Below are 15,965 nucleotides of genomic sequence, written 5' to 3' on the forward strand. Positions count from 1 at the left end.
TTGCTTGCAAAGATGTCTGGTGCTCTGGACACTAGAAACAAGTATTGTATTGGAGGCTGGATACCACCTGGCCACCCATAGGAAACTGAATTAGTTACCAGAAGAAGTGAACATTTGCCACCTCTACAAAGCACAGACTTCTACTTTTAAAGCTGAAAAATTCTGGAGGTCTTCCATTCCCCTGAATCCTGCCTGGGTTACCTACTATAGAAAAACAACCTACATAGAATTTTCAGTGCCAACCAGAGTCCAAGTTCTTGATTACGGCAAGCACTGGCCCAGCTCCCTGAAGACTGTGACTTTGAAGAAGGTGTGTTTCAAAAACAAGGGCCAAAAAAAAAAAAAACAAACAGCAAAACAAGGGCACATACAGCTTTTGAGCACAGAGCTCAGCCTTTGGTGCAGAAGGGGCAGTCAGGATTGCAGAATGAGAAGAATCACAAGTTTGCTCAGCACTGCCAGGCAGAGATGTTGTTTATTACTTTTAGGATTCCAACACAGACTCCAAAATGAAACTGTTCAACTCATCATTGGCCCCCAGATCTCAAGGACCCTAAGAGTAAGCTTAAATCAAGAGTAAACCAGAATACCAGTTTCAACTGGTATTCTCTGGGCAGTGTTTCTAATGCTAAGTGTTCAAAACTTGGTGGGAAATTCAAATCACCTTTCCCATTATGTCTAAGGACACCTCTAAGCTTCTAGCCTACTGTCTTGTGGTTCTCATCATCTTAGCTCCAAAGATTCTCTTACCTATTTCTGGCATTACTAAGCTTTCGGAAATTCCCATCAATTTCTTACCTGCAGTTCTTGGTACTCCATTATTATTCACCTTAGAGGGGTTCAAGAAAAACAACACTGGCCAGCTGAAGGGGAAAGTAAGCCAAAGTCACCAAGAGAGTACTACCCACTTTCTCCTAGGGACAATCTTCTTACAATATTTCACTCAGTAAACAATTATTGACACTGTGGGGTATCAAGCCCTTCATACTATACATATGTCATGGGATATGGTCCTTGCCCTTAATAGAGTTGGTCTACAGAAATCAAATGAAAAGATTCGGGTATCAAGTCAGTACTGAAAACAGTCTGAAAAGTACTACACTGAAATCAAACCTACTTCTGAGATACACAGTGGAGCAAATTATTTTATTGAGTTTTGATACTCAGCCTAAAGATGTGAGCCCCCTATTCTAAATACTCCTATGGAATGAACTCTAGAGCTCTCGGGGTATCAAAGTTCATTTGAGGGCAACGGGGCTGAGAAGGTACAAAACCCCCCAAAGTTACTGAAATGCTGGTTTCAGTGCGCTCAAGTTCCTGAGTTGAACCCTCAAGGCATTGATAATAAGTCTCTCAGGAAGCTGAGGAGCATCCCAAAGAGGGGGGAGAAAAGAACACGAACAACCTCAGCTTTGTTCCAAGGACAAACTGCGAGCCTGGAAATTTAATCTCAGCTGTTTCTGAATCTGTAATGGAGAAAGATACCATGGCTTAGAGCCCTGTCCTTCTAAATCAAAGTTTTTAAAGCCAGGATCCAGAGATGAGTTTCAGGGAGTCCCATAAATTCTCTGAAAGCATAAATAAGTCTTTGTGCTCTGGAATTTTGCTGAAGAAAGAACAGTGATTTTTGTAAGATTTCTAAAGGGATCCATGACTCAAAAAGATAGGAATCACTGTTCTAGAGTCTCTAATCCAGTGATTAGTTCACTGGTTTGAGCATTTCCTCAAACTGGCAAAAGAGAAACCTACTTATCTAGCTTTCACACAAATCTGTCTACTAATTGACCTCTTTTGAAGTTAGAGACAGGATGCTGCATTTTGAGAATTCAAAGCAAAAAGCTCTTTTCTACATGCCCAAAATAAAGCTAACTATCATGAGAGCCCCAAAAGGTTTCCCTTAAAGCCTCTGAGTAAGGCAACAGTGCAGAGTGGTCAAAGGAGGCAGAGAAGAATCGGTCCTCTTAATTTTTCCTGACAGGTCTCTCTTCTGACCTCAGGATCCTTGAACCATAATAGGAGTAGGTCATAGCCCCGAAACTTTGACTTGCAGTCAAGCCAGTCCTGGGGTAAAGGGACATAGTGATTTCCTTTATGCCCATGGAAATCTATACTCCAAAGGTTCACCTTAATACAATTAAAAAGTACTAAAAGAGGTGGAGCCATTTATGAAAAACAGAACTTCCAAAGTCCTAACACTGCTCAAAGCTCGGAGATATGAACAGCTTCATTAGGGAGACCAAAATGAATGAAACATGGTTACACTCATCTGCTCCAGCCTGCAGTCCCTTCATTCTGCTACTCACCAGCTCACCATCTACCTCACAGAGCTGTGCACACTGCAGATCAGCACGTGAGCATTTTCCTTGGTACCTTGAGCACAAAGGCACAGTGGACCCCACTGATGCCATTGCACACACACAGGTTCAGGAAAGAAGAGACAAACACGGAAATAACAGGGCTTGCTCGAGCCGGGCAGTTCTTCAGACTGTAAAGAACTAAACTTGAGGCAGGTCCAAGATGAACAGCATGGAACAGTGAGCAGTCCCAAATCCTTCCTGTTTAAGCCTCCCTGCTAGCACACAACTAAGAACAGGGTGCCCATTTTAAAAGAACTGAACTGGTTTGGGCTGGTAAAGGAGAACACTTTAAGCCCATTAAGCCCGAGAAATTAAGTACAGAGGCACATTAGCTGAGGCATTGGGGCTTTTAAGATAAGAAAGCAGAAACAAGCTTTGCAGCCTTAGATCTGTGGTTTTGTCAAAGTCCTTTCTCAGTCTCTACCCAACATCACAAATACTACCTTTTACCAGCAGTTCATTACACTTTTTTACTTTGTGTCCTGTTTGGGTAGTAAATGATTAATCCCATTGTACATTACTAAGCAGTACTAATCACTATATACATTCTGAGATTAAGGTACTTGACCGAATTGTTTTAGAAGAACTGAACAGAGATAGGAACAAAAATGAAACCCGTTTGACTGTCAACAAAGGCAAAGGGTGAGCCACCCTAGGTCCGTAATTGCTGTGGAGTAAAGGCCACACATTTCTGCAAGAGAAAATCAGTTACACATAATGAAGAGCAGGCTGTTAGAGGAGAGAGAAACAGAACCTGAGTGGGTTTGGAGGGAGCTGGGGTACATAGGGATGGGATCTGAAGGGGACTGTATACACAAAGCTAAGGTTACAGCTCAGAAGAGCCTTTGGAATTGCTTCATGTGATTCAAGGATTCTAGTTTGGGAAGACTCCCAAACTATTGATTGCAGGTTGAGGAAATAAACTCCTGGACTCAGCTAGGCCAATGTCTGAGAAACACCCATATTCTATAGGTACACTGTGTGTTACAGGAAAGAGGTGGGGGAGTGGTCAGGTAGAACCTACCTCATTTCCGTTACAAGCTCTCCCACTGTCAGTCTATGTACCTCCCGGAACTCAAACAGTCTAGTGTTCAACAGGAATAAGCTCTACATAAAATAACATTTTTGTCAGGGAAATTTCCTGTTGAAAGATATTCCAATAGAAACATCTTTGTTTTGGCTCTTTGAGAGCATTTTGAAATTCCATATAAAGCAGGGTACTTTTGTGTAAGAAGGAACTCGTTGAATAGCAGGCTGGGATAAATACACTAATTAGTCTTTATTAAATGCTAATCTCAACTATCCTGTAGTACTATCATTATTCCTCATTTCAAGGTTAAAAAAAACAACGGAGGTTCAAACAGGTTAAGCACCCAAGTTGGCCAAAGGTCACACAATTTCAAGGTGGCAGATTCTGGAGGCAAACTTTACTGCAAAATCAAGTGCTTAACTTACATTGTACTACTCCTCACAGTTTTAGAAACAGAAAGGGGGACATTAAGAGGTCTTATGTAACAGCGAAACCAAAGTGGGATTGCAAGAGAACTACCTGAATGAGATAAAGGGAAATATGGAATCAGAACAGAATTCATGTGAATAGAAATCGAGGTGAATTTTTAAATAATTACCACATTCAAGACACTGATAGCACTGACAAGAGTTGGAAGGAAAATTTGTGGTAAGACTCTGTCTTTAACTTTGGATTCCTGGATTTCAGGAAAAAATTCTAGTCTAGGTGAACGGATTGTTCTTCATGCAGGAGGGGTGTGCTTCTGACCCACCTCAATGTGATGTATTCTGAATTATTATATCCAGTATAAGGGTGGCCTTTCTTTATAAAATTTTAATATTCAAATTTCCAAACTTGAGAAACAGTCAGGTATACATGATTCTCCTTTACTGGCTAGTTCCTTTAAGTAACAGCTTCAAGAGAGCATTTAAGTGTTTATTTACAGATTATAACTACTTGAGGTGGCAGAATAAACTTTTAGGAGTCACAGGCAACTAAAGATCGACATGATTCTATGTATCAAAATATCTTTTACAAACAATTTTACAAGAATATATACTGGGTAACACGCTGGAGCCAGAGGACACCCTCCTCAAGAAACAAAAGGTACAGATTTATAACACTGACAGCAAGGAATGTAGGCAATGGACAGACTTCTGTTACAAGCTAAAGATCTAAAGGAACTTACAACAAAGTAATACGAAATCTGTGCCTGACGAACTGAACAGAATCCAATAAGAAAAGGAGAGGTAACCAGTATCTGTGGAGAAATCTAAAAGAGATAGGATCTTCTTATACCTCTGACTCCTGTTCAAAGACTGGCACTAAAACAGTGGTCATTCTAAAGAGAAGTAACAGACACTAATGATGTGGAGAGGATAGGAAATGCCAATCTAAGTGAATCTAAGTAGTGCTGGTGTGAATTTTATAAAACTGCACCAAGAATTAGCCACAACAAAATCCTGATTAAAAAAAAAAACCATCCTGGATTTCACCTAATAGGTTACATGTCTACGCATTACTTACTGGGTCTCTATCTGGTATGCTTCCTTAAGTCTCAGCTGACCCTTCTGATGAATTAGTTCCACATATGCTTTATTCAAATACTTCCTACAAAGAATATCCTACAAGCAAAAGTAGTTCTGTTGTGTTTTCTCTTCTTCCTTACTATGTTGGTGGTAAGGTTTGACTGTATAGATCCTAGTCAAATGCCTAATGTTTCACTCTAGAGAGTCACTCTATACGTTCAGAAGTACAGGTGTTCTAACAGGCCTTCCAAAGAAACATGTCTATCTCAGGAGGCTTCATCAACAAACTTGGGTTTACACTGTGGGGGGGAATTAAAAAAAACCAACAACCCAATTTGACACGATCTTAATTTCCAAAGGCCCAAGGACAAATATTACCACTGCAATACAAAGTAGCAGAAAAAGAGGGATGAATACCCAGCGAAGATGGAGAACTGGCTGACTTGTTCGGTTTGACTGATAACTGCCAACATTAAACAAGGATCCTCTTCAGCTGTGATACAATGTACATGGACCTTACAACTCTAGGTCTCCTTTTCTCACCCAAATTCTCCTGGCAATTCCATCTGAAATCACCAGTGACAGCTGGTGAACAAGACTTCACACATGAATCATACTATAGCTATTAATACTATCACATGAAAATATCCTTTAGAACTTCAGTGTCAGCAGAAGTTGCCTCCCTGAGGAATTGGTATAGATTATTTCCCATGTCTGCTAATGAGACTGTAACTCTGATTCATTCTCCAGCTCCTAGGAAGCTTAGGGTTGCGTGTGATGATCAGCCAGCCTCATCAATTGTCTTAGCCCTCAGGGTTGACAACATTTTTTTCCCTTTTTTGTATAGTTTGGGCTCCTCATTTATACTGTATGTGTCCTGTGTTGTAAGTCATTTCAAATGCTCATTAAAGACAGAGAGTGTAAGTACACTAATATATTTCTTTTTAAAAATCATTTTTGCTTACTCCCAACATATACCTATCTGCACATGTTCTAAAAACAAAGCACTGATTTGGCAGATAAGGAAACTGAGGCACAGAAGCTCATTTGCTCAAGTTGGGACCCACTTAGCTGGCTTTCTGATACTCAGATCAAGCTTTGAATAGGACCGTGGAGTCATATTATCTACATAGTACTGTGGTAGCTCTCACGGCATACAAAAATGAGTAACTTGTGATTAGTTTTAGAATCTTGCTATTTATGCACTTAATGGAAGGACACCCAAACTTCCCCAAAGTGAATAAAACTTCACAAGTTACACAGGAATCTGATCTGACTGAGGACCATCAGGGTCACCCTGAAGTAACCTATAGCCTCTGGCTGGCACCAGAAATGTCCTCATTTCCCAAGGGGCCTCAGGCTTAGAATGATCCAAGGATTAGCTGGTCGAGAGCCATGCTGAATTCTCACAGGCAAAGGACGGCACTATTTGAAGAGGCCTTTTCTCACACCATTCAATGCATGCCAAGATAAAATTTTTTCTCTTACTTTGCTCACGCTTTCTAACATTATCAACACATGGCAGAAGTACAAAAGTGACCTAAGTCATAATGTCCAGTTCAGCTAAAGTGATGAAAAAACAGTTTACTTAGGACTTGCTATGTGACCTTGACTAGTCCTCAACGAACCCACTAACTAAATAAAGGCCTTTTTTATCATCACTAGGGGAAGGGTAATTAGTCATCATAAAGCACTTTAATAGAAAGTGCTGTGCAAACACTAAACAACAAAGCTCAGAAAGAGCAAGATTAATAAGAAACACAGGGGTACATTTACCAGCAAATGGAGACTTACAACAGGGTCTTCCCACATTCCTGGCAGAGACCACTCCTTTGAGCTAACGGAATATGAATCTCTAAAATCATTAGTACTTGGCCTGACAGTGATACACATTAGCAACATTCCTCCTTGGAAAAAAGGGGGGAAAAGAGTTATTTATTCCTGGTAGGCAGCCACACAGACATCTCAATCACCAGTTAGCCAGCCAGATGGGCAATTACTATTTGACTACCTACTATATGCTTGGTACAGAGCTGGGGCACAATGGATACCATGGTGAACACACGTTTCCGCCTTTATGGAATTTACAGTCTACAATACAAACTTTTGTTTTATTACTAGTGGCACCTGCAGGAATAAAACCTTACTAAAATAAAGGCAAGTAAGAATAAAGAGGCCTAATCCCTGAAGCCACTAGGCCGACAAAAGGCTATGCGGAGAGGAAGAGTTCGGGGAATGAGGGTACCAGGGTGTTCCCATTCTTCTCCCTAACTCATCACAAGTCCTATCCTTACACAGTCTGCTTATGTACACTTTGTCTCCACCTAGTGCAGATTACAATGGAGAAGGCAGTGGCACCCCACTCCAGTACTCTTGCCTGGAAAATCCCATGGACGGAGGAGCCTGGTAGGCTGTAGTCCATGGGGTCGCTAAGAGTCAGACACCACTGAGCGACTTCACTTTCACTTTTCACTTTCATGCACTGGAGAAGGAAATGGCAACCCACTCCAGTGTTCTTGCCTGGAAAATCCAAGGGACGGGGGAGCCTGGTGGGCTGCCGTCTATGGGGTCGCACAGAGTCGGACACAACTGCAGTGACTTAGCAGCAGTGCAGATTACAAAGGGTTACTGCTCCAACAAAGCAGTCAGCTGAACTGAGAGCACTAATAATAACATTAATCAGACTTAGAATCAAGGGATCTTCTGCAAGGTTTTATAAGGCATTCTGTTGGGTAAGATCTAAATTTTGTGGAAGACAGAGCTACAGCACACAATGGTGACCTCTCTTTTCAATCCTGTATTAGATTTATGGAGTGGCAGGTTAATTTCCTTAAAAGAAAAAACAAACAAAAAAATCACCTCTCCCACAGCCTGAAGGACTGTCACTATCTACAAATCTTGCTTTGTGCAGCTTACGCCAGCAGTGCATCCCATCAAACACTGCAGGTGGGGACAGCCTTGAAACTCTGTCTTTATATAGGAGGGAAATATTTACCCAGGTTCTTACTGGTTTCAGAAAGGTCACCTCTCTGCTAAGGTTCTCTTGTTCTCCGTTAACTGGTGCCAGTGATGTAGAAAATCAAAATGTGGTTGGCAGCAATCACTCAGAAAGCACCAAGGATCCCAATTCCACCACTCAGAGGGCTGGTTAGATTAATACTTCCAAAGGCTGCCATTTAATCTTCCAAAGTAAAAGAATTAGAAGGATGTTCTTTGAGCTCAACCCACAGCATAATAGACTAAACCTGTTCTGCCTCAGTAAGTGCAGTAAAGAATGAGCAATCGCTCCTCACCACCCACCCCTCCAACCCACCCAAGCTCCTTTCTCAAGGGATGCCGAAGTGATCTATTCACACGACTCTACGATCAACCTGTATCCATGACGGTGTCTGCTGTCACCAACCTCAAAATGTTAATTTCTTACATGTGTCGAAGCAACCAGACGACCACAGAAAATGAAAATTAGTCTTCAATTTCATGCTGCCCTCATGCTTTTCACCTGCATAAAAGAGCTAGCCAGCTCCACGCATTTTTTTTTTCCCCATCTTGCCTCCAAGATCACACGCAGTTGTTGGATAAGCTGGCCACTGCTCCCAAAGAAGCACTATCAGATTTACCCGCTCACCTGAGGGGAGAGTTCCTGTACACCCTCATCCCCTGGGGCTGGTCACTGGGGTCAGCAGACTTCGCTCACCTCTCTCCCACTCCCGTTTCTGAGGCCCTTCATCTAGGATAAGCCAGCCGGAAATTTAAGGCCTGGCCCTGCCGGGTTTCGAAAAGATCCCGGAGGACTTGGGCCGAGGGACAAAGGAAAGTGAGGTCAGGGTCGGCCTTTCCAGCTTGGGATAGGCCTGGGGCCGCTCACTCTCCACCCTTCACACCACCTCCGTAGTCCTGGGTCCCTGAAACCTCGCCCCTTAAGTCCCAAACTAGCTGGAGCCCGGGGCCCGGGATGGCTCGCGCCCCTTCCTCGAGGCCCCCACCCGGACCCCCGCCGCCACCCAGAGCCCCCGCACCTTCTTGGGCGCCTTGGTGACGGTGGCCATGAAGGAGTATTTCTCGGCGTCCTCAATCTCCTTGGCCTGCTTCAGCTCCTCCCCGACACCGGGCAGCGGCATCGCGTCAGGCATCGACATCCCCCGGCCGGCCGGGCCCGCGGCTGACCCGCCGCCCCCGCCTCCTTCCCTCACGGGCGCCCGCCCGCCTGCCCGCGCGGCGCCCTCCGACACGCGCTCGCCCACCCTCCCGCCGGGCCCCGCGCCAAGCCGCGTCGGGTGCTGAGGTGCTGTGGCCCGCGCCTCCTCTGCTCCGCGGTCCAGGACAGCCGGACAGCGACAGCGGCGACAGGAGCACCAGAAGCAGCAACGCGGAGCTCTGACCGGCCCGCGCCGCCACCTCCGCCGCACGCAAACACGGACGCAAAGTAAGGGTAGAGGGCGGTGACGCCACGTCGAGTACTGGCAGCTCCCAGCGGGCGGGGGGAGAGGCGGGGAGAACGGCGCTCTGTCATGACGTCACCACGTTGGACTGGGCCGCTGAAGCCACCTTTTCTTCCTCGTTCGCGGGTGAAGGGAAGCTCCAGGGGTGAGCCGCACCCTTGTATGCCGCCAGGTGGCGCCATTACCTTGCGAGCAGCCCGCGGTTCCCGCAAGGTTGCCGCGGTGCTGGAGGGCCTTTGGACTGCGGGATGCCAGGGGAGGCCTCAGAAGGGTGTAGGGATGCTTGGGAACGAGTACCAAAGCCTTACACAACACAGCCTACAGCCAGTCCTAGGAAGCTTCCGGCGCCCTAGGTAGCCCACTAGCTCACTGCCCCATGGCCAGGCTCTTTGAACCAGAATCTCCTTCCCAAGAGGCAGCGTTTGCCTCTTTGACACCGTAAGAGTGGGCAGAACAGAACCAGAGCAGTGTGGTTTCTGCGCAACACTTTGTGACCTCCTCCACCACCGTCTCCGCTGGGCCTTGCTTGTTTACAGGTTTTTCACGTCGCGGAGCTGATGGGATAGGGCTAAAGATGGTTAAGAGGGTGGGAGAGGAAAAGGGGTGGGGGAGGGGAAGAGAAGTCGACGTGCCCCTCCATCCCCCCACCCCCAAGCGTTTGGCTCTGCCAGCTTCCAGGGCAGCACCAGGGCATTCATGAACTATTCACATGCTTCTATGGGCCTGGCTATGTGCTACCCCTGTGCCAAGGCCCTGGATAGTACAGATGTGTGTAACACGTTTTTTGTTTCTAAAGGCTTAGTCCAGCTGGTGAGGCAGTGTCAGCTGAGGTTGCTTGTCCTTTGACATTCAAATGACATTGGCTCAAACTTCCACGTCCTGTGGAAAGTCCAATGCTCCCCCCTCCCCGATTTCTGTGAATTACTCGGGGGACAGAAATTTTCAAGGTTACCTCTGGCTCTAGTTTTCTGCCTCGTCTGAAGTTTTAGTCACTATTCTGATCTTTGTGGCTGTTTCTTTAGTTCCTGCTTGTCAATTCAAATGTGGATAACAGTCCCTTCTCCTTTCAACTCCCACCCCTATTCCAAAACAACCACAAAAATAATGCTGTAACATGTAGCAGAACTTTTAATGAAGTTTTGTGGGCCACAAGGGAGAGGTTACATCACATCACAAACAATTTGAAGTCACATTTCTGAAATGTTCTGAGGAGTTATTTTGGCCATCTCGTCACCCGGGACTTCTCATTAGCCCCACCACCCCACAAAGCTCCCTAGTCCATTGCCTGTCTCATCCCCCTTCCTCCTGTTCCTCCCTTCCCATCCCTCCACCTCACCCTTCCCTCTATGATTGACTGGGAAGCCAGATCCCTCTCCACTCTGCTGAGTGTTCAAGACTTCCCAGGGCCCTTTTCCTAAATTCCTCCCATCCCACCTTCTTCCTCCCACCTCAGAGACCCAGCAGCTCAACTCTGAAGAAAGAAGTTGTGGCTTGAAGTAACGTTTTCCCCACTGGTTTACAAAATGTTGGGAAGAGTGTGAAATGCTTGCTTCTGGGGCCTCAGAAGTCTTAGTCAGAGAATCCCATGTTCCAGCTGCCCAGCCCCTTGAGGCTGCCTGTTTGAAATAGGTTGTGGAAGTGTCTGGAAGGAGGCACTTCTGCAAATCTTCATTTTAGGGTTCTCTCCTCTGCCCACTCTTTTTAATTAAAAAAAATTAAATTCAAATGTAGTTGATTTACAATGTTCTGTTAGTTTCAGATGGTGTAAATACATTTTTTTCTTTCCGGCTGCCCCTCCCGCCTGTAGGATCTTAGTTCCCTGAGTAGGAATCAAACTCAAGCCCCCTACAGTGAAAGCACAGAGTCTTAACCACTGGACCACCAGGGAAATCCCGCCTATGCCCACTCTTTCAGGCCCCTAGACTTCCCTCTCATAAGTATTCGTGTAGCAGAAGGGACAAAGAGATTGGGGAGCAGAATACGAGATTGATCCATAAGGATGCCAGACTGGCACTTTTCTTATTTCTCAGCTGGGGCCAGGAGCTATGCCTGCCCACCCAGGACTCTTTGGCTATATGGCCTGAAGTAGCTTTCATCGTGTGAGTTTGCCCAAACTGTTGGCAGCGTCCAGGGATCAGAGCTGTCTCCTTAGAGAACAGAGACAGAGCCAGCTAGAACAGAGGTGAAAACTCCATATCCCATGAATAGGAAAGCATGTGACTTAGGTTAGCTTATTTGAAAAAAAAAAAGAAAAAAGCATAGGTGTCTTTTGGATTTGATTTTTTAAAACTCCTGTTGTCTGAGAGCTTGGTCTGTCAGCCCCAGCTCTGCCATGCATGTTAATGTTCGGGCTGCTAGAGAGCTGGCTGGGGACTGGAGTTCAGCCTCTCTTTTATTCTGCCTGAACCAAAGTAACAGGTTTTCTCTGATACTAGACTCACAGAATTGCCTGCTGCTGCTGTGGACTATGGTGACAACAGGGCCAGACCTAGAGAAAGCAGTAACTTTGCAGTCTGAGCCACAGGAAGATCAACAGATGTGACTTCACTTACCCGAGTGCCCGGCCCAAAGGGAGGCTGGGGAGGCTGGGGAGCCTGGCCGAGGCGAGTCAGAGTGCTTGCACTGAAGGTGGGGACCCAGCACGCCTTGCCCGGGTGGAAAGGCAGTAGGCCTAGGTGGCTCATGTCAGGCGAGAGCCACCAAGGGCATTCCTGGAAACCAGCCCTCTGCAGAGGACATGGGCAGTTGCCATCCCACCCGCCAGGTATGGGCTGCAGATCAAAGCGTTCACCCAGTTAGAGTGTGATGACACGACACTGGTGAGAGCCGTTGCACGCTCCCTCCTCCCTCCCCCAGAGGGCCCCACAAGGCCATGGCTGTGACTGCTTATGCATGAAACAAATAAACATCCTACCCAACCTGGCCCTGGGTCTGGCTACCAGCCTACCCACCCAGCTCTCTGCACTGAGCCTCTATGCTCAGTCAGGTGGGTGAGTCAGGGCTTACTCCCCTGAACTGCACCACCCACACAGACACGGCAGATGCTATGGGGACCCCAGGTTTGAGGACAGCAGGGACCCAAGGACAGGTACACTTGTTGTGTGTGGGGGAGGGAAGTAGCCTCCAAAGGGTGTAGAAATCAGAGGGGGGCCATGCTCTAGAAAGGAGCAGTCTGAGGAGAGAGAGGTGAACTAGGAGATGCTGTCACCGCAAGCATGGTGGCCCCCCACAGGTGGGCTGGGACTGCTTACTCAAATTCATTCTTCTGTCTACCCCCCTAAATTACACTCCATGTGCATTCATTTTTTTTTAATTCATAAAATCTACAGTGAATGCTGGGCTTCCCTGGTGGCTCAGATGGTAAAGAATCTGCCTGCAATGCAGGAGACCCTGGTTCGATCCCTGGGTTGGGAAGATTCCCTGGAGAAGGAAATAGCTACCCACTCCAGCATTCTTGCTTGGAGAATCCCATGGACGGAGGAGCCTGACGGGCTACAGTCCATGGAGTCACAAAGTGTCAGGCACTACTGAGCAGCTGACACACACACACCATGACTGCTGAAGATGTGCTCAGAGCAGTACTAGATGCTGGGACCACAGAGACAAGTGAAGTGCCGATCCCTACCTGGGAGTGATGGTGGTTGGAGGATGGGAGGGTGAGCAGGAAAGGCTTTTTACAGAATATGCTGCTCCAGCTGACTCTTGACAGATAAGCAGCTGGATAAGCCAGCGAAGGTATCTCAGGCTGAAGGAATAGCCTGAGAAAAGGCAGGGCCCTGAGGCATCCTGGCATATTAGGAGAACTGTAAAGATTTCAGTGTGGGTGGGGCATAGGGGCAGGGCTGGGTGGAATGAGAGCCGCTGTGAGAGCAAGATCCTGCGGAGCCTGGTGAGCTGTGGGTGGGTGGTGACGAACGTGAGGAGGAGGAGAAGCAGGTCAGGTGGAGAGACTGCTGAGATAAGGAGTGAACTTGAGCCGTTTGAGTTTTAAATGTGTGTGCAGTGCACGCATATCCCAGAGGCCCCAGCGATCCTAGGGTGGCACCCTTCACACCTGCCTGCTCCCTGCTGGCCTGGCATACTCCAGAGCAGGGCTGTGCTCTCCCTAGGGCCCCTTCACCTCCTGTGGTACTGGCCCCACTTTAGCCGTCTTCCTTCTGTCCCAGAGCTGCCTGATTGTGCAACCCTGGGAGGCACCATAGGTGTAGTAAGTGATGTGAAAGGTGCCCTGGGAATACGGCTTCGGATTGCTGGTCTGTCCTGCTGGCCCTGCGGGGACACCCGGGGCAAGACTGCAGGCTGTACCTCTGTGGCTCTGGGCACTGGCTCCCTTGGTGGGCCTTTCTCCTACTTCCCTCAATTCCCTGTTTCCCTCTTCTCGCCTCCTTCCTGCTCTTCTCTGCAATGCCAGCCCTGTTGGGAAGACTCTCCGAGGACTAAGGCCAAGGAGAAAGGCTCCTCCTCCTCTTCTGCTTATGATGATCATATGTATTATTTATTTTACTATTTATGCTCACTTTGAACATAATCTTTAGAGGAAAGAAAAACCTATGAAGATGAAAATCTCTAGCTCTCCTTAAGTTCACTTGCAGTTCTTCTCAGTTTGCAGAAGTGCGCTTTTGCATACCTGTGATCGGTATGTACATGTCATTCCGTTTTGGTCAAATTATAGTATTTCAAAAACACATTACCACATACTGAGATTGTTTACATACTTATCATTGTCAGTGCTTCCCAAGGGTGCCGTCATATTGCCATAGGAGTTTGCTTAACCGTTATCCTCTTGTTCTTAGAGTTCTTTCCAACTCAGTGCAATATAAACAGAGTGTGTGTCAGGGTAGGAACAGTATGGGAATGGCTTTCAAGCAAAGCCGACAAGCCAGGGTCACAGCACCAGGTCCTGCTGGAGAGAAGGAGGAAAAATGTTAAGCAGTGGGGTCAATTGTCCTGGCTGTAAACAGGGCCTGGGAGAAGTCCCACTTTGGCCGTAAGGGCATGTGAGGTCCACTGCCTGGAACTCATGAGGGCTGACTCATGTGGAGGCTGCATGGTATGCAGGGAAGCTGGGCATCGAGGCAGACTGGAGGTGTGGCCTCCAGTCTTGACTCGACTACCAAGTTGGCCACTGGAATCCTGTGTTTTTCCTGGTCTCTGCTTCCTCATGCAAAGCAGGATGATAGCTCTCCATCTAGGGCTTGTGATGACCCAGTCCGGCAAAATAATAAATATCAAAGAGCTTTGAACAAGTTGCATGTATTGTGCAAATGTCAGTTATTAAGATGTGGGTCCAGGCTAGAAATCTGGATGGGAATGGAGTTACTGTTGAGAATTTGGAACTCTCTCTGTGCCCTGCTTCCCAGAATGACAGGAATAAACAGAAACCTGCTGGCTGCAGAAAAGGACTGTTACTGCTGATCCTGAGGACTTGTTTACACTGGGATTGTACTTCCTTGAAAAGGAGGGCCGGACCTGCTCCAGCCGAGAGCAGCTGTCACTTCTCTGGCTCAGCTTGGCTCCGGGTCTGGCTACTGTGTGTCTAGCAGCCTCTCCAGACTTCCACAGGTACTTTTTTCTAGGTTGGACCAGAGAGTCTGATATATCTTTTTTCAGTTTCTGGAGCTGAAGCTCATAAAAATTAAGGCTGAGAAGTCACCCGGTAATTGTAAGCGATGTTCAAGGAGTCTGTTCTGATGGTTCTTGTGCTGCCTTGTGTACTGTTCTGTGTGTGTGTGTTTATGGTGAGGAGTTTACCAAAAAGGCAGGATCCAGAAATTGTGAAACTGGCTTTGGCCTTCAGCCTCTACCCATGTCTCTGCCAGTCAGTTATTTATTGATCGCCAACTCTGCTAGGTGCCAGGGAGCCCAAAGTCAGCAAGACAGACCCACTTCCTGTCCTCATGGGGCTTAGAGTCAATAGCAGGCCTTGGTCACCAAATCTGGATTCCAAATCTGGGTTCCTTCTGAGAGAGGAGCCCTCCTCTTTACTCTCTCCCTTTGTCCCACCCTGAAGAGTCCTTCCTAGAAGTAGAAGTCATCTTCTCCATGTCTCTGAGATGCTGCCAGACCCCAGGGTGGGGAGGAGGACAGCAGTCCAGCCCGAGTTCAGATTGACTTACCAACGCTTGGAGTTGCCCTGAGTCTTCTAGAAGCTTCTAGAACACTGTCTCCCTGACAGATATCCTTTCCCAAGGCAGTGGAGACTGGGCTGGTGGAGGTGCCAGTGTGCAGAGAGCAGGCGCACCAGGGCCTATCTGTGCCTGTCACACGTACCGCCTCCCCACCCACTGCCCGCTACCTGCTCCTTGCCAGGTCAATTAGACACCCTACTGGGAGCTAGTAGAGGCATCTGCCTTGATTGGAAAGGTGCTACTGAGACTGGTGGGACAGGTGGAAGCTGCAACTTCCCAAATCTCAAGTGGCCAGGGTCTTGCCCTCGTTCACCCCAAAGATCCTGCCTGTGGCCAGTTTGTTGGAGCTGGAGGAGACAAAGTGGTCAGCTGCTGTGTGGAGGCTGCTGCTGGGTGGGAACTCGCCTTCCTCACCCTCTCTGGTGTGCAGGGCGGGCCCCATTGCATCACCCTTGGAGCCTCTGCTCCTGGCTTTGCAGCCAGCTGGGCCCCTGGAGGAGGGA

The 15,965-nt window shown here is 47.3% G+C and overlaps 1 protein-coding gene across 2 annotated transcripts in view; it reads right to left on the reverse strand.

Moving 5' to 3' along the window:
• The window catches only part of AHCYL1 (adenosylhomocysteinase like 1), a 41,379-nt gene extending 32,290 nt beyond the window's left edge, over window positions 1-9,089 (reverse strand). The window contains exon 1 of one of the 2 annotated variants that reach the window (XM_052636577.1): window positions 8,912-9,075. In XM_052636577.1, coding sequence (XP_052492537.1) covers window positions 8,912-9,031 — 120 coding nt within the window. In that variant the 5' untranslated portion in view covers window positions 9,032-9,075. Of the gene's footprint in view, window positions 1-8,911 lie in introns of both variants that reach the window. The other variant, XM_052636578.1, reaches the window with a different exon arrangement.
• Between the last annotated feature and the right edge of the window lie 6,876 nt (window positions 9,090-15,965).

Source organism: Budorcas taxicolor, chromosome 3 (assembly GCF_023091745.1).
Source record: "Budorcas taxicolor isolate Tak-1 chromosome 3, Takin1.1, whole genome shotgun sequence".
In the NCBI taxonomy this organism is placed as follows: domain Eukaryota; kingdom Metazoa; phylum Chordata; class Mammalia; order Artiodactyla; family Bovidae; genus Budorcas; species Budorcas taxicolor.